This window comes from Protopterus annectens, chromosome 2.part0 (genome assembly GCF_019279795.1).
Source record: "Protopterus annectens isolate FY-2018-M chromosome 2.part0, PAN1.0, whole genome shotgun sequence".
Taxonomy (NCBI): Eukaryota; Metazoa; Chordata; order Ceratodontiformes; family Protopteridae; genus Protopterus; species Protopterus annectens.
In genome coordinates this window covers 831,058,280-831,086,102 of record NC_056728.1, presented here as the reverse complement: position 1 = coordinate 831,086,102, position 27,823 = coordinate 831,058,280, and the positions used below count along the sequence as shown (strand labels likewise).

At 43.2% G+C, this 27,823-nt stretch overlaps 2 protein-coding genes across 3 annotated transcripts in view; one reads left to right on the top strand and one right to left on the bottom strand.

The window, feature by feature from the left end:
• Nucleotides 1-15,512, bottom strand: part of CDC37L1 (cell division cycle 37 like 1) — a 684,318-nt gene extending 668,806 nt beyond the window's left edge. Inside the window, exon 1 of one of the 2 annotated variants that reach the window (XM_044061102.1) lies at nucleotides 15,263-15,512. In XM_044061102.1, the coding sequence (XP_043917037.1) occupies nucleotides 15,263-15,349 (87 nt within the window). In that variant the 5' untranslated portion in view covers nucleotides 15,350-15,512. The remainder of the gene's footprint in view (nucleotides 1-15,262) is intronic. The other variant, XM_044061103.1, reaches the window with a different exon arrangement.
• Nucleotides 15,513-17,176: 1,664 nt separating this feature from the next.
• On the top strand, nucleotides 17,177-17,557 carry LOC122792785 (cold-inducible RNA-binding protein-like). The gene has a single exon (XM_044060354.1). It carries the CDS (start codon nucleotides 17,177-17,179, stop codon nucleotides 17,555-17,557), a length of 381 nt encoding a protein of 126 aa, XP_043916289.1.
• The last annotated feature ends 10,266 nt before the right edge of the window (nucleotides 17,558-27,823 follow it).

Below are 27,823 nucleotides of genomic sequence, written 5' to 3'. Positions count from 1 at the left end.
GACTCTGTCCTTTTGAGCTGGGAATTTCTGGTTAAAGGCTTATAGTGCCTGCATATCTGAACCGTTTCTTACTGAAATTAGTACACCTTGTTTGCTGTAGCATAGACTAGATCCAGGCCTGCCGAATGTAGCTTTGTTTGTATGCTTGTTTGCTTGTTATTTCCCTGAAACGCTAATCCCACCTAAACCGCGTTTTTTCAGTGCTTCTGTGGATCCCTAGTGACACATCTGCATTGCTTACTGTACTTATTTCCTTGTTTCACTTGAAAGAAAGTTACAGTTTGTCATTTTTGCATTTAAGTTACCTGTAACACATTGCATTTAAGTTACCTGGTACTTGCTCACTAAAGCAATTATATAAGTCAGCACTAACAAATTAAAAGCACTACACCCTCACAAAACTCCCCTCGAGTACCTTGTTCCCCATTGGCCCTTTTGTTTGTAAATTATAAAGGAATTCCCAATACTATTCTAGCATGTCCAAAGGTCAGTTGTCAATCTCCTCTCTGGTCCAGCTGGTGAATCTGGGAATCTTGAGGCAATGTTACAACTGCCTCATGTACACAGACAACCCTCTCCTCCTCCCAACAAATTCCAACACATGTGAGAGATGCAACCATATAGCCAAACTGGAGGCTAAGCTCTCTCAACTCAGTACTGGCAAAACCTGTCAGGAGGAGAAGGAAACCACACTCACTACAATTCCAGTCTCACATAGACCTACCATGACAGCAAACCAAACACAAACACACAAAAACATACTCGGAGGCTCTAAATAAAAATCTGCCTAAGCAGCAGAGACCTCCAAAGCAGACACCCAAGCAAACGCTACCCCAAAACAAAACACATGCAACACATAGTTCACAAAGCCAGTGTGCCGAACAGTCACAGCCCTTAAGGCTAAACAACACACCTGATACACTTGTAATAGGTGACTCTATGGTCAGGCACACTGACGTCCCGCTCACCAGGCTGAACAAGGAGAAGGTCACGGTGAGCTGTCTGTCGGGCGCTAGGATCCACCACATAACACAAGCTCTCAGGTCACTCAAAGGCAAGTACAAATATGACTCGGTCATTGTCCATGCTGGTGTGAATGCCCTGATTCGTACCTCCCTGGACTACATGAAAAGAGACATAGAGGAGCTCTCTGAGCATGTGGCCCAGGCCGGTATGACCCTGACCTTGAGTAGCATATTACCCTCACCAATAATGATGTCACAATAAGAAGACAAGATGATCAATTTCAACAATTGGCTTAAGTATCAGTGTCATTCAAAGGGGATCCAATGCCTGTCAGCCTGGGATGACATGCTCGACAAGCCACGATGCTTTGCTAGGGACGGCTTGCACCTGTCACCCCTGGGCTTTTGGATATTGGCAAAGGCTCTTGCTACTCCCATAGTGCCTTTTTTAGGCAAGGCTCAAAAGACAAACCCACCTCCATAGGTATCACAAGGGATAAGAAACTAATAATAATGCTACTCAATGCCAGCAGTGTAAACCTCAAGATGCATGCACTGGAAACTGTCCTTAGCATGGAGAACATCAATATCTGTGCAGTAACAGAATCCTGGTTCAAGGCTCCCGAGAGCACCCCAGCACTGCCAGGTTATACCTCATACCATGCTTGTCAGCCCCAAAACTTGCACTGAACCAGAACAGGAGGGGGAGTATCAATATTCGTCAAAGATACACACACCTCCAGGTTGGTGGCACAGCACGAAGCATCAGAGACTATCCATGTGCAACTAACAGTGGGTAAAACTGCCTTCCAGTTTATAGCCTGCTACAGACCACCCTCCCAAACCCAGGAACCCCACTTGGCCTTCCTGGGAACACTGGAAAATATGAAGGTCTCTCCAAACACCAGTATATTGGTGGACTTCAACTACCCAAACATAGACTGGGAGCATTACTCTAGCTCCAACACCCTAGCTCAAAGGTTCCTAGAATTTATAAACTCAAATGCTATGGAACAACTTGCTACCACTCCCACAAGAGGGGAAAACATACTGGACCTGATCATCACCAGCATGAGGACTCTATGCTCCAGACCAGAAGTGTATCCCTCACTGGTAACATCAGACCATAAACTAATCTCACTGGATATTCACATCCCAACCCCACCCCCTGCCCAGAAAACCACAGTGTAAAACTTCTCTAAAGCAAATTCCACACTCCTCAAAACCGAGGTGTAATCCTTCAAAGCCCCCGGGCCTGTGGAAAATATGGCCCAGACTGCAGAGTCCTTTATAAATCCATTCTATGAACACCTTCAGGAATGCATGGATCATGCAATCCCAAATAAAACCAAGACCCAATCCTCCAAAGGCAGACGTCCTGTCTGGTGGACCACAGCCATAAACAAACTATACAATAGAAGGAGGAAGCTACTACATGAGAGAGCAAAATCCCAAAAAGGGAAGGCATCTCTGATCAGTGTTAGCAAAATACTACGGGCACTCATAAAATCGTCTAAGGCCAGCTTTGAGAGAAAAACTGCACAGGACACTAAGGATAATAACAAGGCTTTCTTTAGTTATATTAGGAACCTGGGTGGGAATTCCCAGATATGCTCAGAATTAGTCCAAAATGACAAAAATACGAACCCACACCCATTGCGAACATCCAAGCTGCCAGGTCCAGGGCAAACTCCCCCTCCCACCAGAAGGGCAAATATCTATCCCAGCAGAGTGCTGCCCCCCTGACATCTCAGATGCTCAGGTAAGAGCCACCTTCTCCAAAGCAAAAAACACAGCATCAATGGGACCAGACAGTGTCCTGTGCTGTTTCCTACATGAACTCCAAGATGAGCTAAACCCAAACCTAAAACTACTGTTCAATCTCAGCCTCATCACAGGATATGTACCCAAAGAGTGGCGTACAGCAACAGTGGTCCCTCTACACAAAGGTGGTGCCTCAACAGATCCTGGAAACTATTGCCCCATAAGCCTGACTAGCTTGGTCTGCAAAGCTATGGAAAGGATCATCATGGACCTCATAAATTAAGATATTGGGGAACTACAGACACTGGATCCTACCCAATTCGGCTTCATTAAGGGCAGATCCTGCCTATTAAACCTGGTCAATTTCTTTGACACAGTCACCAAGGCCATTGACAAGGAGAAGGTGGTCCACACAGCCTACCTGGACCTCTCAAAAGCCTTCGATACAATACCCCTCTCTGGCATTATAGATAAGCTCACCAGCTTAAATATAAACCCCTATGTCACTAGATGGGTTGCAAACTGGCTCAAGGACAGAACCCACATGGTTAGAATTGCTGGAGCCATGTCAGACTCTAAACCAGTTACAAGTGGTGTCTCACAAGGCTCAGTCCTGGGACCTCTCCTGTTCGGTATATATTTCTCGGAGGTACAGGCCAACATGGAAGGACTGTGGCTGACCAAGTTCACAGATGACTGCAAACTGGGCGCTATAAATAGACTCTCCAGCTGACACAAGCATCCTCCAAAAGGGCCTCATAGAAACAGACAACTGGTGCCAGAGCCATGGCCTCAAGCTAAACACCAAAAAGTGTATAGTCATCCCCTTTGGCAAAAACAAAGTGCCCACAAATTACCACATAGGTGGTAATCCATTAAGTACGGAAGAAGTAATTAGGGACATGGGGACCCAAGTTGATAGCAATCTCTCATTTGACAACCACATGGCCAAAGTGGTTAGAAAAACATTTTATATAGCCCACCTAATCATGAAGGGATACACATCTAGATCAGGGGAGGTCATCGTGCCTCTTTACTCATCCCTCATCAGGCCCATAATTGAGTACAATGCCCCTTTTGGGATGTACCTTACCAGACACCTGCAGCAACTGGAAAGACCCCAAAAGTACCTCACCAAGAGGATCAAAGGGCTCAAACAGATGCCATATGCTGCCCGATTAACAAAACTCCATACTCAGTGGCATACTGCCTGCTCAGAGGTGATCTGTGCCTGACGTATAACGCCATGTCCAACCCGGAATTAATGGACATGCTGCACCTCAGAAAATCCAAATCCCATCGAGCTACGCGCTTGAGAGACTTGAACCTCAGCACAGACATAAATAGGACATGCTGGAGGGACAGATACATAACCCAGAGGCTCCCTTCACTCTGGAATAAAATCCCAGTCCAGGTTAGGCAGAGTCCCTCATTAACTCTCTTTAAGAGGAATCTTGAGGAGTGGATGGGGGATCGTAGGTTTAGCCCGGGTATCACTTATGTGTCACTGTTAGACAGAGGCACAGTATACTAACCTCGAAAAAGGGCATAGCAACATTAATTTAAAATGGGTGGCAAAAGCCAAACACACTCTGGCTTGGCTTATAAATGCCCTAGGGCAGATAGCCTAGTATGGCCTTATGAACCTATACCCACACTTCAGGTTGTTGCCACAGCGTGAGGCATCACAGACTATCCACGTGCAACTAACAGTGGGTTAAACTGACTTCCAATTCATAGCCTGCTACAGACCACCCTCCTAAACCCAGGTAACCCTCTTGGCCTACTTAAGAACACATGAATATATGCAGGTGTCTCCAAACAACAATATATTGGGCAGCTTCATTTACCCACACACAGACTGGGAGCATTACTGTAGCTCCAACATCCTAGGCGAAAGGTTCCTAGAATCCATACACTCAAATGCTATGGGACAACTTGTTACCACTCCCACAAGAGGGGAAAACATGCTGCACCTGATCATCACCAACATGTGGACTACATGCTCCAGACCAGAAGTGTATCCCTCACTGGTAAGATGACACCATAGACTACTCTCACTGTATATTCACATACCAACCGCAGCTCCTGCACAGAAAACCACAGTCAAAAAGTTGTGTAATGCAAATTCCGTGTATTCACATGAGGCAGGCTTCACACATGGGAACTATTTAAGGTCACAGGTACATATGTCTATGTGGCACACACATACCTCATGTGTGCACTGAAATTACTGATATAATATATGTCATACAATATTAAGAGCAACACCCAACACACATGGACAAACTGCGTGACAAAAACACACATGGCATTTGTAGGATTCAAACCTCTACCTAACTATGTTATGACACTTGAGAGAAATGCATTAGCAGAGCGCGCTATTCGCATTACTGGGAGGTTTCCCTTCTCCTGCTATACTTATAGGGTGCTGACATCATCAGTGTTTAGAAAGAGGAATGTACATCATGTAGTGTGTTCTTCTAGTTGCCAAAAGGGACATTTCTTTCAAACAGAATTGCACACACACTAACCCCCCCTCCCCAATCACACACACACACACACACACACACACACACACACACACACACACACACTGCGCATTTGCAGGATTCAAACCCCTACCTAACTATATTATGACACTTGAGAGAGACATTAGCGAGCGCTATTCGAATTACTGGGTGTCTTTTCTTCTCCTGCAGTATTTATAGGGTGCTGACATCATTATTTAGAAAGAGGTATGTACATCTATTACTATCCGTCAGTATGGGGTATAGCATATATATGCATTAACAGACGCCTACTTCAGGGTCACATGTGCACATCAGCACTGCCAGGTTATGTTTTATACCATGCTTCTTGACCACAGGATCTGTAACACACAACACAACCAGTTCAGACCACCCCTCCCATATCCAGGAACCACACTTTGCTTCCCTGGGAACAGTGTAGGATATGAAGGTGTTCACATACACCATTACAGTGGTTAACTTCAGGTACAGGTATATTGAGTGGGGAACTACTCAGGCCTCAACAACATCACCCTACAGCCACTACAATTTGTGAATCCATGTGCTATGGCAGGACCAATCACCACAGCCACAAGGGGGAATACATATTGGACCTGACCATCTGCAACATGGGGACTCTATGTTCCACACCAGAGGTAGACCACCATTGTTAATATCTGACCATAACCAACTTTCCCTGGACATCCATATCCCATCCCCACCCCCAGGCAAGGAAGTCACTGCAAACAAAGTATTTATCAAAAGCAGACTTTGCACTTGTGAAGACTGGGGTGGAAGACTTCAAAGGACCCATGCTGGAGGATTATACAGGACACTCTGCATAATCCTTGACAATTGCATTCTATGAGCATCCGGAAGGTTTGCATTGATAAATAAACCCAAGACTCCTCCACAACAGGAGACCTGTCTGGTGTACACCAGCCATATATAAGCTGTACAACAGAAGGAGGGAGCTAATACATTACACAGCAATATCCTACAGAGGGAGGACGTCTCTGAACAGTATTGGCAAGACACTTCAATCCCTCAAAATCATCACTTCAAAGTGTTGACAGTGAAATTGTCCAGACACTGCAGATAAGGCTTCCCTCAGTCTGTAATTGACGCCCAATTACTGTTATAAGTCCTCGCCAACCCTCTTCCAGCAAACACCAGCCACATAGATGCGACATTGCAAATTCAACCCCTGGGATCTCCACTGTGTCCCTGCTTGACGGAGGCACAGCACACTAGCCTTAAACGGTGCCTTCTGTGACCTACTTTACAGAGGCACAGTAGCCTACTGTACTGGGGAGGCAGACACCAAACACACTCTGGCTAAGCTTATGTATTCCCTAGGGCAAACAGCCTAGTATTGACCTCTACACCCATATGTTTAATTTTCAGATGCACAATATTTGTTGCTGATAAACTGTTTGCAGGTCTTTACTGCCATAGCTTTCCCTGTTTCTATGAACAACTTGTGTATCTGTGGAAGATGTTTGAATATAGGAGGGATCCACTATTTAACTTATGTCTCTGTTGTCATTTAACTGCGTGCACTGGGCAGATTGCTGTATTGTGGGAGGTTCCTGGCTTAACACATACAAATGCCAGATGTGTGTGTGTGGCCAACTGCTAAACTGAGACATGACCTAAGTGTGTGAGCATGCCCAGTTCAGGCTTGTTGCCTGACATATGTCTCATTTATCAAAGTGTGCGAGCATGCCCAGTGTGAGCTTTCCATATGTTGAAATCTGAGGTCCACCACATTTGTGGTTGCGTGTGAACTTCAACAATATTTCACATTTATAGTTGTGTGTTGGAAGTCATGTTGTGTTCTTACTGCCCAACTGCTTTGTGTCTGAACCCAACAGGGATTATACTGTGCCTGCAGGGTTTCCATGGAATAGTTTGCATACAGTTGTCAACATCATTTCATACTGACCAAACACTGTAATATCGTATAGTGTACTGGTTCAGTACTTTCACTGTGGTGGACAGTATCCTGGGTTTCAGTCCCATCACTGCTTTAAATATTCATAGTGAGCACACCAGACTGGTTAAAGGCCAGTTGTGCAAATATGACCATGTTGCATTTTGTTCAGATATGGACTACTTAAACCATGCTTGTCCAACATTGGTAGTGTATTCTGCAACTTGGGTGGACATTGACAAACACTAGCTATGTGCCCTAGGCCATTTCTAATGCTAGTCAGAGAGTGTGTTTGTCCTTCAACACACATTGTAACTGGAGTTTGCCATGACATATTTCAAGGTTAGTATACTGGGCCTCTGTCTACCCGTGACATAACAGTGATACCAAAGGTAAACCTACCATCTCCCATCCACTGATCAAGATTCCTCTTGAGGAGAGTCAATGAGGGACTCTCTGGCTAACCTGTACTGGGAGTTTACTCAAGAGTGGAGGGAGCTTCTGGGTTATGGATCAATCACTACAGCATGTCCTATTTATGTCAGTGCTGGGGTTCAAGTCTCTCATATGCATAGCTCACTGGCATTCAGATTTTACAAGGTGCAGCATGTTCATTGATTCCAGCTTGGACATGGCTTTATACATAAGGCACAGACTGCCTCTGGGCAGGCAGTATGGCACTGTGTGGAGCTGCAGTTTGTTTAATCAGGCAACACATGACATCTGTTAGAGCTCTTTGATCCTCCTGGTGAGGTACTTTTGGGGTCTTTCCAGTTGCTGGAGGTGTCTGTTGAGGTACATCCCACAGGGGCCATTGTACTCAACTGTGAGGCTGATGAAGGATGACTGAAGAGGCACGATGACCTCCCCTGATCCAGATGTGACTACCTTCATGATTAGGTGGGTATATGGTATGTTTCAGTAACCACTACAGCGACATGGTTGTCAAATGCAAGATATCTATCAACTTGTGTCCCCAAGTCTCTTATTACTTCTAAAGTACTTAATGGGTTAACACCTATGTGGTAATTGGTGGGCACTTACTGTTTTTCCAAAGGGGATGACTATACACTTTTCTGCATATAGCTTGATGACATGGCTCTGGCACCAGTTGTCTGTTTCTATGTGGCCCTTTTGTAGGAAGCTTGTGTCAGCTGGATGGTCAGATATGGTGCCCAGTTTGTAGTCATCTGCAAACTTGTTCAGACACAGTCCTTCCATGTTGGCCTGTACCTATGGGAAATATATACCAAACAAGGGAGGTCCCAGGACCGAGCCTTGTCGGATGCCAGTTGTAGCTGGTTTGTAGTCTGACATGGCTGCAGCATTTCTGACCATGTCAGTTCTGTCCTTGAGCTGGTTTACAACCCATCTACTGACATAGGGGTTTATATTTAAGCTGGTGAGCTTATCTATAATGAACAAGTGAGGTATTGTATGGAAGGCTTTTGCAAGGTCCAGAAAGGCTGTGTGGACCACATTCCCCTCATCAATGGCCTTGATGACTGTTTCAAATGAATCAAACATGTTTAAGGGGCAGGATCTGCCCTTAAGAAAGCCACACTGGGTAGGGTCCAGTGTCTGTAGGTCCCCAATATCTTTATTTCTGAGGTCCATGATGATCCTTTCCATAGCTTTGCAGACCAAGCTTGTCAGGATTCTGGGGTGATAGTTTGCAGTATCCATTCAGGCACCACCTTTGTGGAGAGGGACCACTGTTGCTGTACACTGCTCTTTGGGTACATATCCTGTGGTAAGGCTGAGATTGAGCAGTAGTGTTATTTGGTGTTCCATTCTTCTTGGAGTTCATGTTGGGCGCAGCCCAGGACACCATCTCGTCGCACTATTGATGCTGTGTGTTTTGCTTTGAAGATGCTGGCTGTTACCTCAGCATCTGCAATGTCAGGGGGCCAGCACTCTGCTGGGATAGATATTTGGCATTTTGGTGTGGGGGGGAGTTTGCACTGAACCTGTCAGGTTGGATGTTGGCAATGTTTGTGGGTTTGGTGTATTGTTTGTAATATTTGAGTAATTCAGAGCATATCTGTGAATTCCCACCAAGGATCCTACCATCAGTTAAGAAAGCCTTGTGATTATCCTTAGTGTCCTGTACAATTTGTATCTTCATAGGTTCATACTAGGCTATCTGCCCTAGGGCATTTATAAGCCTAGCCAGAGTGTGTGTGGCTTTTGCCACCCCTTGCAATGTGAATATTATGCCCATTTAGGGTTTACTTTACTGTGCCTCTGCCTAGACGTGACACAGTGATGACCCCCAGTGTAAATCTATGATCTCCCATCCACTCGTCAAGATTCCTCTTGAAGAGAGTCAGTGACGGGCTCTGCCTAACATGGACTGGGATTCTGTTTCAGAGTGTAGGGAGCCTCTGGGTTATGAATCTGTCCCTCCAGCACATCCTATTTATTTATGTGTTGAGGTTGAAATCTCTCACGGCTCTGATGGATTTGGATTTTCTGAGGTGGAGCATGTCCATTAATTCTGGATTGGACATGACCTTGTACGTCGGGCATACATTGCCTCTGAGTAGGCAGTATGTGACTGAATACAGCCTGGGTTTCTTCAGCTGGGCAGCATATGACAAATGTTTGAGACCCTTTATCCTCTTGGTGAGGTATTTTTGGGGTCTTTCTAACTGCTGCAGGTGTCGGGTAAGGTACATCCCAAATGGGGCATTGCACTCAATTATGGGCCTGATAAGAGAAGAGTACAGGGGCACAATGACCTCTCCTGATGTAGATGTGAATCCATTCATGATAAGGTGGCCAATGTAGAAGGTCTTCCTAGCCACCTTGGCAATGTGAGTGTCACATGAGAGGTTACTGTCCACTTGTGTCCCTAGGTCCCGGATTACTTCTTCCGTACGTAATGGATTACCACCTATGTGGTAATTTGTGGGTACCTTGTTTGGTATTTGGAGAGACATTCATACTCTCCAGTGTCTTCATGAAGGCTGAGTGGGGTTCCTGGGTTTGAGAGGGTGGTCTGTAGCATGCTACAAACTGTACAGCAGTTTTGCCTACGGTTAATTACACATGGATGGACTCCGATGCTTCGTGTATTGTCAGTAACCTGGAGGTGTGGGTATCTTTGATGAATGTGGATACTCCCCCTCCTTTTGTGGTTTGGTCCAGGTTTTGGGGCCGAAAAGCATGATATGAGGTATAACCTGGTAATGCTAGGGTGCTCTCAGGAGCCTTGAAGCAGGTTTCCGTCACTGCACAGACATCGATGTTCTCCATACTGGGGAGGGCCTCGAGAGCGTGCATCTTGAGGTTGAGACTTCTGGCGTTGAGCAGCATTACCCTTATTTTTTTTCCACTTATGTTTTCTAGGGAGGTGGGTTTGTCTTTTGAGCCTTACCTACAAAAGGCACTATGGAGGTGGCAAGAGCCTTAGCCAATATCCAGAAGCCCAGGGGTGACAGGTGCAAGCCATCCCTGGCAAAGCAGCGTGGCTTGTCAAGCATGTCATCCCAAGCAGACAGACATTGGATCCCCTTGGAATGACAGCAGTAATTGAGCCAATTGTTAAAGCTGATCATTCTGTGTTTGTACTGTGGCATCATTCTTGGTGAGGGTAAGATGCTGCTCAGGGTCAGGGTCATACCGGCCTGGGCTACATAATCAGAGAGCTCCTCTTTTCATGTAGTCCAGGGAGGTACGTCTCAGGTCATTCACACCAGCATGGACAATGACTGAGTCATATTTGTACTTGCTTTGGAGTGACCTGAGTGCTTGTGTTATGTGGCGGATTGTAGCACCCAACAGGCAGCTTACTGTAACCTTTTCCTTGTTCAGTCTGGTGAGCGGGACATCAGTGTGTCTGACTATGCAGTCACCTATTACAAGTGTATCAGGCATGTTGTTTGTCCTTAAGGGCTGTGACTGTTTGGCACACTGACTTTGTGAACTATGTGTTGCATGTGCTATGTTTTGAGGTAGTGGTTGCTTGGGTGTCTGCTTTGGAGGCCTCTATTGATTTGGTAGATTTTTAATTATAGCCTCCGAGAATGTTTTTGTGTGTTTATGTCTTTGGTTTGCAGTTGTGATAGGTCTATGTGAGACTGGGTTTGGGTTTGTGGTGTGTGTGGTTACCTTCTCCCCCTGACTGGTTTTGCCAGTACTGAGTTGAGAAAGCTCGGCCTCCAGTTTGGATACATAGTTGCATCTCTCACATATATTTGTATTTGTTGGGGGGAGGAGGGGGTTGTCTGTGTACATGGGGCAGGTGTGACATTGCCTCAAGATTCCCATATTCAACATGTTGTAGCTGGCCTTAGTGGATTTTATGTGTGGCCATAGTTTTTTGCCATAATACTGATCAGAGATTACTTCCCTTTTTGGGTTTTGCTCCATCATGTAGTAGCTTCCTCCTTCTCTTGCATGGTTTGGTAATGGCTGGGGTCCACCAGGCCAGATGCCTGCGTGTATGGAATTGGGTCTTGGTTTTATTTGGGATTGCATAATCCATGCATTCCTGAAAGTGTTCATAGAATGCATTATTAAAGGGTTCTGAGGTGTGGCCCATATTTTCCACAGGCACAAGGCCTTTAATAGATTCCACATCAGTTTGGAGGAGTGCAACATTTGCTTTACACATGTTTTTCACTGTGGTTTTCTGCCCAGGGACTGGGGTCAGGATGTGAATATCCAGTGTGATTACTCTATGGTCTGATCTTACCAGTGAGGGATACACTTGTCATCTGGGCATAGAGTACCCATGTTGCTGATTATCACATCCAGTATGCTTACCCCTCTTGTAGGAGTGGTAAGTTGTTCCTGAGCATTTTGTTTTATGAATTCTAGGAACCTTTGGCTTAGGGTGTTGGAGCTAGAATAATGCTCCCAGTCTACGTTCGAGTATTTTCAGTCGCCCAGTATAATGTTGTTTGGAGAGACCTTGATACTTTCATGTGTTCCGAAGTAGGCCAAGCGCAGTTCCTGGCGTTAGGAGGGTGGTCTGTAGCGGGCTACAAACTGGGAGGCAGTTTTAGCCACTGTTACTTGCCCGTGGATAGTCCATGCTGCTTCTTCTTGTGGTACCAACCTGGTGGTGTGGTTATCCTTGACAATTATTGATAGTCACCCTCCTTTTGTAGTTTGTTCCATGTTTTGGGGCTGTAAAGCATGGTATGAGGTGTAACCTGGTAGTGTTAGGGTGCTCTTGTGAGCCTTGACCCAGGTTTCTGTTACAGAACAGATATCAACATTCTCCATGCTGAGGAGAGTTTGGACTGCATGCATCTTGCAGTTTAGACTTCTGGCATTGGGTAGCATTATGTCTAGGTTCTTATCCCTTGTGATACCTATGGAGGTGGGTTTGTGTTTTGAGCCTTACCTATTCAAGGCACAGTGGGGGTGACAACAGCCTTTGCCAGTATCCAAAAGGCCAGGAGTGATAGGTGCACGCCATCCCTAGCAGGTGGAGCATGCCATCCCAGGCTGACACACATTGGATCCCCTTTGACTAACAGCAATACTTAAGCCAATTATTGTAATTGATTATCTTGTCTTCATATTGTGGCATCATGCTTGGTGAGGGTAGGATGTTAGTCAGGGTCATCAAGTTTGCATATACTACATGGTGTTACATTGCTTAACACATGGCAATCATGCCTCAGGTGGTGCTGCAGGGCTGTCTATGTTGGATGCACATACTACACTCCCTGTACATGTTTGAAAGCAGGTTGTGTCAACTTAGGCATCCCTTTTACTATATGTGTGAGTCAGAGAGAGGTATCATTTCCAGGGTTCCTACTGAGCCAGTGTATGTGCTATGCATTGCCTCTTTGCCAAGGCCAAGGCATACTGGGCACGCCTCCTTCTGCCTACTGGGGCAGGCTCAGGTTGTTCCTCCTTCGAGTCACGCTCTGCCTGTGGTTGGCTTGGCAATGATGGGGGGCTGTTTGGCCCAGCCCTATGCTGGTCCTGCTGCAGCTGTTTTCGCAGAATCATATTATGTAGCATAGCACATACCATGACAATTTGGGTACATGTAGTTGGTGAGTACTGCAAGGCTCCACCAGATGTGTTCAGGCACCGGAACCGTGACTTGAGCGTGTGCCTCATTATGGCGTTCTTGTTCAGGTGTGTGTGCATTTCTGATGGGTGTCATCAGCCACGGTTCCAGTGCGTAGCCAGCATCCCCCACTAAGTGACCATGTGGGATGTCCCCATTGGCAAATGTCTGGTACAGCTGCATCATATGCCAGATATGGGAATCATGGTAGCTTCCAGGGCAGCCAGCACACACATTCATTATTATTCCCTGGGCATCACACACGACCAGGGGAAGCCCTTGCGGTTAATGCAGGCCCTACCCCGCTCACCAGCTGGTGCTTTGATGCGTATATGCGTGCAGTCTATTGCACCCACTACCTCAGGGTATTCCACTATTTGCTGGAAGAGACGCATATTACTGGCCAATACCTCATGGGAATTGGGGAAATATACATGATCACCGACATGTGCTGACATGGCATCCAGGAACTATCCTACCACTCATTTACATAGGATTTCCTACAAATGCTTAGTTACATGTCTTACACTCAGCTTCCCCCCTTAGCAACCCCTACTCGGTGGCCATGTTGTTTTCAGCCTGCTATTCCCTTACATTGTAAATTCATGCTTTGCATAAAACCCAAATTTTTATTTTTCTGTTTTTTATAGCGCAGCCCGTTTGCGCAGCGCTGCGCTATGTTTAAACATCGAAAATTGCCAGTGGCATGCTGCCTGGAACATTTGCAACCTTTATTTGGAGCTGACAAGGCTCCATTGTGTTATTTGCAGAACTGTACTCAGTTATCAACTGAGTACATTTCTGCAGATAACACGGCTCTTACACGGGCAGATTTCTGCTTCCTGGATCGCGAAATTACCTCATTTGCATGCCTTTCGGCTGCAAGTGAGGTAATTAGCATATCCACACCCTGTCCGTGTAAGAGCCGTTTTAGGTGCTCTCTTACACGCACATACAGGCTGTTCCTGGATAGCGATGGCTGCATGGAGTCTTACACTACTCAGATTCCGTGCAAGCCATCGTGAATCCTGCCCCCTGTGTTCTGCTACCAGGGTCTAATTCAGAGGGGCCAACTACTTTTTAGAGATTCTAAAGTACTTCTTCGCAGAGAAAGCTGTAGCTCCATGGAATTGAGGAGAGCAAAAAAGGCTGTAGACATACAGAATTAATGGCGAATAGGGAATCCAGGGACATTTACGAGAGTGTATGACATATACAAGCTACAGATCATACATATTTTTACAACTTCAAATTGCAGAATACCATATTATTCTCAGTGTTGAGCTCCATCGTCTATACAAGCCTGGCCTACAGCAACAGAAGCCTATTAGCATTTAAATGTAAACATTTTAACTACAAAGCAACTTCAATCTTTCAGGGTCTTTTTTACTCTACTCATGTATTACTACCATAAAAATTGATTGTAAAGTATTAAGCGCTAAAATTAGAAACATTAAAATACACCAAATCAAACCTAATAGCATGTACTACAGGAAACAGACTACCCCCACACTTCTTCCTTAGCTTGGATCACAGTTCAACACCCAAGCTCCTCAATACACTAAGGAGTTAAGATATTCCACTAGCATGATACTTACCAGAAAACTACTAAGAAAATTGTTGATAAGAAAGATGGCAATGAAACATCCAACAAACGTGTTTAACTTCTGGCAGATAGCATTAGACATTACACAACTTTATTATATCACTGTTAATATTCTCACATAAAAAAGCACATTGCCCCCAAAATGCCTGCATTTCGAACGTTAAAGTTAGTACATCTTTTCACACAATGCGTGCCATACAGCACCTTATTACCTGTTCAAACTTTTGTACCAGACTCTAGCACAAAAGCAAAATTATTAGTTTTATAAAAACTGATCTAAGAAGTCACAAATCAATTATACTAACAGGAACCTATATTTAAAAGACACACGTTCCTTGACAAAGCACTCAGCTAAGACTGCTTAAGTAACACTGCATTTAAAAACCGCATCTACATCCACGTGCAAACAGCAGCATATGTACACAACTCTAATTTTGTTACCTGCCCTGGATGTGTTGCCGTTAACAGTTCCTTTTTTGCCTCTTCTTTTACCATCGCTCTCCGATTATCACTCTCTCTATAATCCATTTTCTAGAATCAACAAGACAGCTCACGTTACTTTCGTATTTATTACTGATATACAGATTCTTTCTGGTCACCTACGGCTAATAAACATTGTAGCACACAGAAAGTAGTACAGGAAGAACGTTGCCAGCTGATAAAAGTCTGCGTCATCCGACTCGTAGCATGTAATGGGCTGGACTATAAGCGGATATGTGTGCATTTCTTTGTACGTTGATAGAATGAATTGAAGTAATTGGGCGTAATAGGTGGTGATGTTTAGTTTACTAGAATGTCACCCTAATGTTATTTTCACAAATGCATGAGCAAAGCCTGTTTCTATTTTGGCAGCATTTAATTTTTAAACAAAGTTACAGAGCTTCAGCTGCAGAAGTGCTGCCTTAAGCATTTCATTCATCGTATTTATCCTGCCTTTTGTTTGATAACATACCAGTTACTCGTTTTAATTGCGTTACTTGGTGAAAAGACATAGGTTATTAATAGTATATTTGATATCTGTTTGGTGCTTTGCAGTAGCTATGAATTAATATGGGCTTGCAACATAAAATGTGGAGAATACAGCACCTGATGTAAGCATAGAGTTGAATGTAATCAGATGTGTGTTTCACACTTGTCTGTGTAGGTCTGTAGTAAGCAAATGTAAAAGCTGGCAGTTCCATTTTCTTCTGTTACTGCTATGTAATGTTATACACAAGTAGAGAACACACACTATTTTCTTCCGTCTTTCAAGACGTGTGCAAATCGTTAATTATTTTCTGTCCCTTGCATATGCACTGTTTCAGTTATCCATAATTTAACTTCATATATGTTCACTTTATATTTTTTGTCTTCCCGTGTGTTTAGAAATGTCTCCTTTCTGACTGACTGAAAGTTACAAATTAAATGATGTTCTGTTGAATATACGTTTTCTTCTAACAGAATATTCAAAGACTTCTACTATGATGTATACAGCAGTTTTAGGTAGCTGGTATTTACTTAAGCCAAAGGCTGTGCTAGCTTTATTAACCTAACACTCCATTCTGTTGACCTTTACATAACAACATACTTTCATGCTGAGCTTGACCAAAGTAAAAAAACAAACTGTATTTTGTGGAGGTCACCTCTCAAAATTAGTTTACATGTGCCTTTTTAGAGAAATTAATTTCAGTCAATTAAATGTACATGTATATTGGTAGCTGTCCTCTTGATAGAGAAAGGCACAAGGCCTTCTTCAGCTATATTAGGAGACTCAAAAGCAATATTCCTGCTCTGAACCTATCTCCAATGGCGTATATCACTCTGACCCTGAAACTATAGTTAATAACCTGGCTGCAAAATTCAGTTCCATCTTCACTCCCCCCATGCTTGTACCCCAATTTTTTCCATTACTATCTCACCTGTCATCACTGTTGATCAAGTCATGGCTGCACATTCAAAAACTTAAAGTACTAGTTCCATGGATCTATACAATATTCCAGGATGTCTGCTTGCAACAATCAAGGATCACAATGACCAACCCTTTATAAATCTCTCTGTTCTTAGTGTCTTCTCAGATTTTATAACTGAAGCTTTAGAAGACTGCCACGATTGTGTATCTTCACAAGGGTGGCATCATGACTTGCTCCTGTAACTACAGACCTGTTAGTCATACTAGTCTTATCCTTAAAGTCATAGAAGGCATTGTTTCTTAAGTAATTAACATTGCCATTGATCAGCTGCATTCAGATCATAGTTGCTTGAAAAGCATTCTCTCCTACATCTCTATGTATCTCGGATTGCTTTCAGTATAGATTGTAATGCAGGAAAACATTTGTTGGTAGCTTTCCCTTCCAGACTGAGGAAAAAGTTTAGAAAATGTGTTCTGCAGATATAGACAGATCTCAAGTCATCATGGTTAAGGATACAGAGACCCAAAAATCAAGAGGCTTTGGGTTTATGACTTTTGAAAATGTAGATGATACAAATGATGCCAGAGAGAAGATGGATGGACAGACACTAGATGGTTGCCAGATCAGTGTGAACAAGGCAGGGCAGTCTCGGTGTGAAAACCCAAGAGGCCAGTCTGAAGATGTCCATAGATACCGTCATGGCAGAGGTGGATATGGTTGCCATGGATACCGTCATAGCAGAGGTATTTGTGGTGGTGGCCATATAGAGTACAGCAATGGTGGGTTCAGCTGTAGCATCAAGAATCATGGATGTTATGGATCTGGAGGAAAGTACAGGAACAACTGATCAGAACTGTGCACAAAGTCCTAGTTCAACAACATCTTTAGTGGTAGTCATGAAGCTGCACTGAATCGCTTTGTATTCAATTCTGTGGATATCAGCATTTTATCTTCTCCTCACAGCCTTTCCCACAGTTATCAGTTTAACAAGTTTGTAAGACTTGAGCTTGGTTTTGAGTTGATTTCTTTCAAGTATTTTGTGATTCACAGTGATTTTGTACTGAAATATAAAAGGCAGAACAAAAAAAATCTGTTCAAATGGCTGAGTATGCAGAGAGACTGACTGCCAGCTGTGATAGAGAGAAGATTTTATTCTTATTTATTGTCTGCACTTTTGATTTTGATTTAATATCTCTGTAATCTGTGCAACTGTTTTTTACTCTCCTTTTTGTTGTGTGATAGAGCTAAATATCTGTTAGTGTTGACCCCCAGTTTCCAGGGAAATCTTTTGTCTAGAGGCCTGTCTGTTTTCTTTGTGGCAGAAATGAAGCAAGACTGGTTTAATCTAGCTAGGAGCATTCCTACTACTGTTAATTGTTGACTGGATAAGTGGTCTGGTTTCTGTTTACTCTGCCTTTAATAGCTAGTGTCTTAAATCAGAAACCTGTTGCTCAAGCTGCTGCAGAGAGACTGACCTACTGCCAGCTGTAATATTGAGAAAAGATAAGAGTTTATTCTCATTTATCGTCTGCACTTTTGATTTAATATCTGTAATCTGTACAACTGTATTTTTTCCCACTCACTTTCCCAGTTCTTGTGGTGGTCTTCTGTCTTGGTGGCTTTGAGTTGCCTGCCTCTGGTATAAAGTTGATACTGGGCACTTACCCCCCCCCCGTCGCATTACATCAGCTCATTCTACTGTTAATAGTGAGAACTTAGCAAAGGCACACCCCTTTAGCTTCTGAATATTTATATTTTCTGTCTCTTCTCTTTCTACTAAAAAAAAAAAAAAAAAAAAAAAAAACTGTTTCCTCCCTTTTTTGGAACTAGTGTAGTCTAGATACAGATTTGCTGTATCCAGGGCTATTTGTAAGCTTCTGAGCGGTGAGCTTCAATTTTTCCCTTAGATCTGCTAGTTCTCTGCACTTTTTTTAGCTTATTTGTGTAGCACTTTACCAGACTTCCTGTAACCATTATTGTAGCACACAAAAGTGGTACCAGCACTAAACATTCTGCAAGGAAACCACTCCAGTACTTATTATTAATGCCCATCCCTCCAGGCATGTCTAAAGGTCAGTTCCTGTGCTTTCTCCTATTAACCTGGTGAGCTTGGGCATCCTGAGGCAGTGCAGCAACTGTCTCATGTACACTGACGACCCTCTCCTCTTACCTTCCAACACTCAGACTTGCGAGAGATGCACTTATATTTCCAAATTGGAAGCCACGCACTCTCCAGCCAAGACCAGAATAGCTGGTCAAGAGGAGAAGGTCAGCACTTGAACCACATCCCATGGAACACATAGCCCTCCAGGACACACACCAGCACTGCCTTCACATATAAAAACAGAAACCACACACCCACCTTCGCGGAGGCTCTCAATAAAAAATCTACCTAAACAGTAGAGATCTCCAAGGCAGAAACGCACTCGAGCACCACAACACAATACTAATCATGAGACACACAACGCTCCTAAACAGTGTGCCACTAAAACAAAGCCCCTAAGGCAAAACAGCATGCCCAATGCACTAGTCATAGGTGATTCGATAGTGAGACTCACTGATGTCCCACTCACTAGGTTGAATAAGGAGAAAGTAACAATCAGCTGCCTGTCAGGTGCCAGGATCCGCCTGTTAATGCACGCACTCAGGTCCCTAAACAACAGGCACAAATATGATTGTGTCATTGTACATGTGGGTGTGAATGACCTGAGATGTACCTCCCTGGACTATATAAAAAGAGACATGGAGGAGCTCTCGGATTATGTAGCCCAGGCGGGTATGACCCTAGTCCTGAGAAGCCTCCTACCATCACCCAGAATGATACCACAGTACAAGCAGAAAATGATTGATTTCAACAATTGGCTAAGTTTCTGGTGTCATTCTAAGTGGATCCAGTATCTGTCTGCCTGGGATGACATGATTGACAGACCTTGATGCTTTGCCAGAGATGGCCTGCATCTTCACCCCTGGGCTTCTGGATACTGGCCAAGGCTTTTGCCACTCCTGTAGTGCCTTTTTTAGGTGGTGTTCCAAAGACCAAATTACCACTGTAACAGCTACAAACAAATGCAATCTGAGGGTCATGCTGCTCAACGCTAGAAGTCTAAATCTCAAAATGCAATCGCTCGAAGCACTCCTTAAAATGGAGAACATTGACATTTGTGCTGTAACAGAGACCTGGTTCAAGGCAGCAGATAGCACCCCTGCACAACCAAGCTATAATTCATTCCATACCTTTCGGCCCCAGAACTTGGACTGAAGCTCCAAAGGCAGTGGTGTTTCCATATTCATAAAGGATGCACACACCACCAGACTGGTAGCCCAACATAATGCAATAAAGGTACTTCAGGGGCAGCTAACATTGGGTAAGACAGCGATTCAGGTCGTAGCCTGCTATAGGTCCCCAACCATGACCCAAGACTCACACTCCATGTTCCTAAGCACCCTGGAGAATATTAGAGTCCAACCTACCACTCTCATACTGGGCGACTTCAACTACTCTTCCATTAACTGGTAAACCTACTCATGTACCAATACACTTCCCCAACTTTTCCTGGAATTCATTAATTCCAATACCCTGGACCCACTCATTCTTATCCCCACTATTGGTAGTAACATCCTTGACCTGGTCATTACTAACATGGGCGACCATTGCTCTTTACCAGTAGTTAACTCCTCCCTGGTTAGATCCAACCACAAACTAATCACCTTGGAAATTCACATCCCTCCCACCCTCACAAAGGTAACCACCATGAAAAACTTCTCCAGAGCTAACTTTGGGTTCCTAAAAACAGAGGCGGCTAACTTCATGGCACCCATGCAATTGGGGAACAGCTGCATGACCACTGAATCATACACTAATGCCCTTTACAAACATATACACATATGCATGGATCTCGCCATACCCAGTAGAACCAAGAAGTTCTCCTCCAAAAAAAGGAAGCTAATCTGGTGGTCCCCTGCCATAAACAAACTCTACAACAGAAGGAGGAAACTGATGTGAAATAAGGTGAAGTCCCAAGACTGGAAAAACTCCATTATCAGCCTCAACAAAAAGTTGAGATCCCTCATCAAATCCTCTAAAGCTAGATATGAAAACAGAATTGCAGCAGATAGTAAAGACAACCACAAGGCCTTCTATAGTTATGTAAAGAATCTCCATGGCAATACCCAGATTTGCTCAGAACTGTTGCACAATGGCACCTCCTATGCCGAGCCAACATATATTGCCAGTATACTGGCCGACAGATTCAGTGCCAACTTTACCCCTGTCTCCCCCAACACAGGACCAATCACAATACCAGTAGATTGCCAGGCACCCAGTATTACTGCTGCACAGGTTTAAAACAGCACTGTCCAAGGCCAGGACTACAGCTTCTATGGGACCCGACAATATCCCTGGCTGTGTTCTACCTGAGCTACAGAGTGAACTGGCACCTCACCTGTGAGTCCTGTTCAATCATAACCTCATCTCAGGCTTTGTCCATACCAAATGGTGGACTGCTACAGTCATCCCTCTCCACAAAGGAGGAGCGACTACAGACCCTAGGAACTATCGCCTCATTAGCCTGACAAATCTGATATGCAAAGCTATGGAATGCATCATCATGGACCTAATAAACAAGGATATAGGGAATCTCCAAAGTCTGGATGCCACACAGTTTGGTTTTGTGAAGGGTAGATCATGCCTGCTCAACCTGGTCAACTTCTTTGAATCAGTCACCAGAGCTGTGGATGAAGGCAAGGCACAGACTACTTCGATCTGGCCAAGGCCTTTGATACCATATCCACTCAGGAATCATAGAAAAACTCACTAAGCTAGGCATCAACCCCTGTATCACTAGGTGGGTTGCAAACTGGCTCACAGAACCCACAGTGTGAAAGTAGCTGACTCCAAGTCAGACTGCCGACCAGTCACAAGTGGAGTCCCACAGGGTTCGATCCTGGGTCCTCTCCTGTTTGGTATCTACTTCTCTGAAGTCCAGACCAACACGATTGGACTCTGGCTGACAAAGTTTGCAGACGATTGCAAGTTGGGAGCCATAATTAACTCCCCAAGGGATGTTGACATCCTACAGAGAGGCCTCACTGAGACCAACGACTGGTGTCAGAACCATGTCCTTAAGCTCATTGCCAAAAATTGTGTCGTCATCCCCTTTGGGAAAAACCTGGTTCCCATGAATTACCAAACTGATGGTAGTCTGCTGAACACAGAAGGCATCATTAGAGATCTCGGAACACAGGTTGATAGCAACCTCTCATTTGACCACCACATTGCCACTGTTAAAGCCCTTCTATGTGGCACATCTCATTACTAAGGGTTTTGCATCCAGGAAGAAAGAGGTCATTGTCTCCCTCTACTCTTCTCTCATTAGGCCAATCGTAGAGTACAATGCCCCATTTGGCATGTATCTCATTAGACACCTGCAACAACTGGAGAGGCCGCAAAAGTACCTCACAAAGATGATCTGAGGCCTTAAACACTTGGCCTATAGTCCAGACTCAAAAAAACTCCCAACTATTCTCTGTCTCATATCGCCTATTTAGAGGTGATCTCTGTTTGACATACAAAGCCATGTCTGACCCAGCTCTGTTAGAAATGCTACATCTAAAGAAATCCGATTCCCATCTTACTACATGCTGCAGAGACCTCTCAACCTCATTACCATAATCAGCAGAACAAGCTGGAGGGACAGGTTCATAACCCAGAGACTGCTCATGCTATGAATAGACTTTCCATACATGTCAAGTGGAGCGCTTCACTGGCCCTCTTCAAGAAAAATCTTGATGAGTGGATGGGAAATAGAAAATTCAGCCCGGGGATCATGCCAGTGGCTTTACTTGACAGAGGCACTGGGAATTAAGGTCGGATGGCAGGATGCCAGGGTAATCCTATGGGCTAGGCTTGTAAAGGCTCCAGGGCCATTAGCCTAGTACACACCTATGAACCTATAATACTTTTGGTTCTTTCAAAATTTCATTTGAAATAGCATGGTTTAGTACAACTAAAAAATGATCCTATGATTCGTGAGTATGAACAGTTACTCATATTTGTATAGTAAACACTCAGCAAAATTTCCCTGAAGTGGTAATTTTTTTACTCATGTTTGTCTTTAAGGTTTTAAATGTAGCAGACCTCTAAGCTCTTGCTCCTAATCATGCACAACTTCATGCTATAATAATGTAGTTGACTCCCCGTGTGTCCCAAATGTGTGGTTGTAAGTCACTCAAAATTGCAATTCAGTATTCAGGAGAACAGCATAACAGTTGTACTTTTGGTGTAATAATAGTCCAGTAAAAAAAAAAGACAACACATTATTACTGTTTTATGCATGTTGAGCAAAATGTCAACCCAGTACTCAGGCAAGCAAACATACCCTGGAATTCAATAAACTCTGTGTAGGCTTCGACTCTGTGTAGGCTTCGTGCGAAGCCTACATGTAATTTGTTTTAGCACAGATAGCAGCGCTAATTGCATATTTATGCTTACACGTATACAAGCATGGTTTTGTGGCCAAAAACACTGCTCCCATTAGGAAATTGTGCAGAGCAGCATAAGCACAAAAATCAGAGACATTCAAATTTGTTTATGAGCAAACTTGCTTGGTAAGATTCCACAGATGGACACAATGCCTACCAGAGGTGAAAATACTTCAATAATAGTAGAAATGTAGAAGAAACGCGGGGCTATGTAAAAAAATCCAAAGTTTTTTTAATTCAACAAGGTAAGCTCACCTGGGAGAGAGGAGGCCAGACTCAGACAAAACAAAGCAGAGAGAGACTGGAGTATTTAAAACAAAAAAAAAAAAAAAAAGCTCTCTCTTCTTAAAGATACATACACCATATATAACTTCACTCAAAAAAAAAAAAAAAGAAAAAAAAAAAAAAAAAAAAATTACATATAATATATATTATATCAAAAAAAAAAAAATAAAACAATGCTCATATAAAATTAAAATCAAGGTACATTGGTTTTATGTACCTTCAACCTCCTTGCTCTCAAAAAAGGCTTAATAGGGACATTCTCATTAAGCCCAGGGGGAATACTGGCTCTAAGCACAGTGGATTATTAGGCAGCAAGGGCAAATACAATGAAACTTACACTAGGCAGGGAATGTATGCTGATGAGCATGGGCGCTAACATGAATGAAAGGAATGAAAAAAGAGGAAGAGGGCAAGTTAAATATGGCAGTGTTCCCAAGATCGCATATGTCAATTATGTACACTTCCAAGGCAAGTCAGTAGCATAATATCAAGCATATATGTAGATAATACAGCACATACTGTTGTTTACACTTCCTGAGCGAGTGTATCAATCCACATGATAGTATATATGTGACGGTCATACAAGGTTACATTTCAGTGAGATGAATTGTTCTGATATAAACATTACTGACATGCTCAATGGAAAGGACATTTAGTAAGGATGGTATATACAAAAGGGGGTATGTGCATAGTGTGAAGATCTGCAAAATGATTTGTTTCAGTATGACTGACATGTCAGCATACCTCACAACCAATCATGGACACATACCAACAGACTTGTGGACAAGTGTGGACAGAAACAGGCACAATCATGGACACTTTTAAAATAACCTTTAATCTGTGGTATTGGCAGAGTATCTGAGTGTTACTTATGCATGTTTTGCAGGCACAGACATACAACTATAATGATTGTCAGTATTTTATAATGGGACTTCACCACCGCTTCCCCAGAAAATGACCACTTCTTGGATGGGTTAAGAGGGACAGTATTAAACCTGGAGATGAAATTGTCTGACATCCTGGCCAGTTGAGAGGTTTGTATGACACAGAAGCCGCAATCCACACCTACAAGACACAAACCCATGCCCATCAGTGTTGTCACTGAGCTGTGTATTTACTGGGTGCAACACAGAAAGACGTATCACACATGCATCTAGTAGAACACCTTGAAGGGAAGTCTGCAATTTCAAATCCTAATGGATATGGATCCCAAAGAATAGTTCTGTATGGCCAACAAGATATGTGGAAGCTCAATGTGACAAGTGTGATACACTTGACTAAAGCATCCCTGGTGACATTGGTATTGGCAATACGGATAACACAAATAACACATTATTGTGAGTGGATTCCCTATACACAGCTGTGTACTGCATCCATCTACCACATGTAATAGCAATAGATATTGTCTGAAGCATTTGCAATTGATGTGTGAATTAAGTCATCCATTATAATGAGTGGTACAGCAGTATGTGAGACTGATGGTAATGCATCAACTATGTCTATGTGTACAAAGTGCAGCAGTGCAAAGTCTAGTGTCAATGTTCGAGGAAATCTGTCACTCCGATATTGTACACATACTAAATACGTGGAGCATCCTCTATAAGTACATATCAACACTCAGCACGTGCCACATGATCTCTGTCCCCCTGACATTGCCAGTGAAAATGTTACACTGCCATGAAATCCTGACATACTTCCATATGTGTTCATACAAACTGTCAAGTGGTAGTACTGATGTGATGCAGTACAGTCACACTACAGCTGTCCCCATGCTACAGTTGGACTAAAGGCTGTACACCACCTCCAAATATTTGGTCTGAATAATACCATACCTCTCAACTGTCCAGATTTTTGCCTAATATTTTTGGTCTGTTTCTCATAAAGTTGTGTTTTTTCTGGAAGAACACTGACAAATCATTGGGGACTGAAGTTAGAAAATAATGGCAGACCTTTGAGTTAGACTTCATATCCTTCAGAAAATTCTTGCTAATGCAAAACCTGTTATTCTGTCAACTTTCTAAGTTTGTAAGAGCAATATTTAAAAAGTGTCCCCATTTTTGGGCCTTTGCTCCCCCATTATTTGTGGCTTTGTCCACATTTCTTGCTCTGAGAGCTATGCGTGGGACAGAGTGCAAATGCTAACACTGTCATACAACTATACCTATTTCATGACATTACATCATTTGTACATAGTATGCCTACATGTTTATCAGTAGAAATGTGTGTTTGAGTTCCCTGACACCATATGTGGACAGATTATAACTAAAGCGTATGCAACTCATGCAGAGCAGTTAATACAAATGCTGACAGTCACAGAATGCTGCTGGGGAACACCAACATATTACTGCATACAATGAATTCCCAAAAGTTTCAAGTGAATCCCAACATGTTATATTTTTGTCTATACAACCACATTACATGTGGATGAACCCAAGCGTATGTGCCCATGTAATCAGTATGAAGTAATATTGCTGTATGTCAGTTAACATTTCCAGATGCTAGGTATACATATGCATACCTGTGTCATACTGCATCTGTCACTGTAGTGGTTGCATGACAGCTGTATATAATGTTGATATACTGCAGTACAAAAACAGATGCCTTAGTAAGGAAATAATATACATAGCATCATCAGATGGCAGCAGTCCTCAGGAGGTGTTTTACTACAGCTATTATGGAAGGGGCATGTAACCAAATGGCAGCAACGTACATGTAGATGACAGTAAAATTGACATGTGCAATGTTCAGAGGGTCATATGACATTACTAGGCTACCAGCCAAGAACACATAAAATTCTAGCCATTATTATACCATTTAAACACAAATCACTATATGTATATGATGGAAGATAGTAGGGGTATGTGCGTATGTGTTTGATTTAACATGGACTGCCTCTGTCCAAATGTGACGTGTTCATGACCGCTTGAAAGAATTTGCAATCACTTATTCAGTGGTCTGGAGATGGCTTGCAGAGGGTCATGGAGGGGCTCTGCTTCATGATGTGTACGTATTCTTGAGTTGATTACATCCACAGGGTTCTGAAAAATGGATTTTATGTGGACAGAGGGAAAAATAGGTTGTTTGATTCAGGGGTCTCTGTAAAAGGTTCTCCTGAGTATGAATCAAATGAAAAGAATTTCAAAACATCATACAGTGACCATAATATGACACCAGCCACACACGTCAGTTGACTGAGGTCAGATTTGAACATCACATCTGTGTAGGTATAGAAGCCGAATTCCATACAATGTAAGACTAGAGCCACCACAGCTACCTGATTTTACCAGTGTCAAAATGCACTTTATAGGTGATAACATGGTCAGGGGTGTTTGATATAGCTGTGGCCTCTCATTCTGGTGTAAAATTGTCTACAGACTGATAGCTGAATGAACACACACTCAATTTGCTGTGAGATTAGAAAAATGCTTGTGCCATTGCAGAAGACTGATTTTAATAGTGTCAGATTGCACTTTATAAAGGATGACATCATCCGTGTATGCAGAGACGACATTGGCAGGAGTGTCTGACGTAGCTGTGGACTCACATTCTGGTATAAAATTGTCTCCAAACTGATAGTTGAATGAACACACACATTCAGTTTGAGTGGTGTGAGATTAGAACCCCTAACTATCTAGTTGCACAAGCTACAGCACACAGTACTTAATGTTAGTGCCATCACACAAGTTTGTTGTTACTGTAGAAAAGTAAATTTTTTAGAAGATAACATCATTAGTGTATGCAGAGAAGATGCTAGCAGAAGTGTCTGACATAACTCTGGACTTGCATCCTGGAGTGAAATTGTTTCTAGACTGAGAGTTTAATGAACACACACACACACACACACACACACACACACACACACACACACACACACACAATCAATTTGACTTCCGTGAGATTAGAACATGCACCTATCTAATTACCCAATCTAGAATACACAATACCTAATGCTCATGCCATTGCCAAAGTCTGATTTTAATAGTAAAAGACTGCACTTTAAAGAAGGTTAGAACACTTATTGAGCTAATTAGACAGTTTAGAGAACACATTACTCAAAGCTTGTGCCACTGCTGAAGTCTGATTTTAACACTATCAGAGGTCACTTTATAGGGGATGACATTCTCAGTGTCTGTTGAGAAGAGAATATTGTGAGGGCTGTATGAAATTGCTAGGGAGTCATGTAGCAGTATAAAAGCACTTTCTGAATGCTACTTGAGTGAGAGAAGCAGGACTAGGAGTCATGCTCTTCTGACAACACACACAAGTTGATTGTTATGAGATTAGACCCACTACCTATCTAATTATATAATCAAGAGAACACAGTACTTAATGCTCATGCCACCACAGA

What these genes read in the sequence shown, in the direction of transcription:
- LOC122792785 (XM_044060354.1), top strand. Translation starts at nt 17,177, where the DNA reads ATGTGTTCTGCAGATATAGACAGATCTCAAGTCATCATGGTTAAGGAT.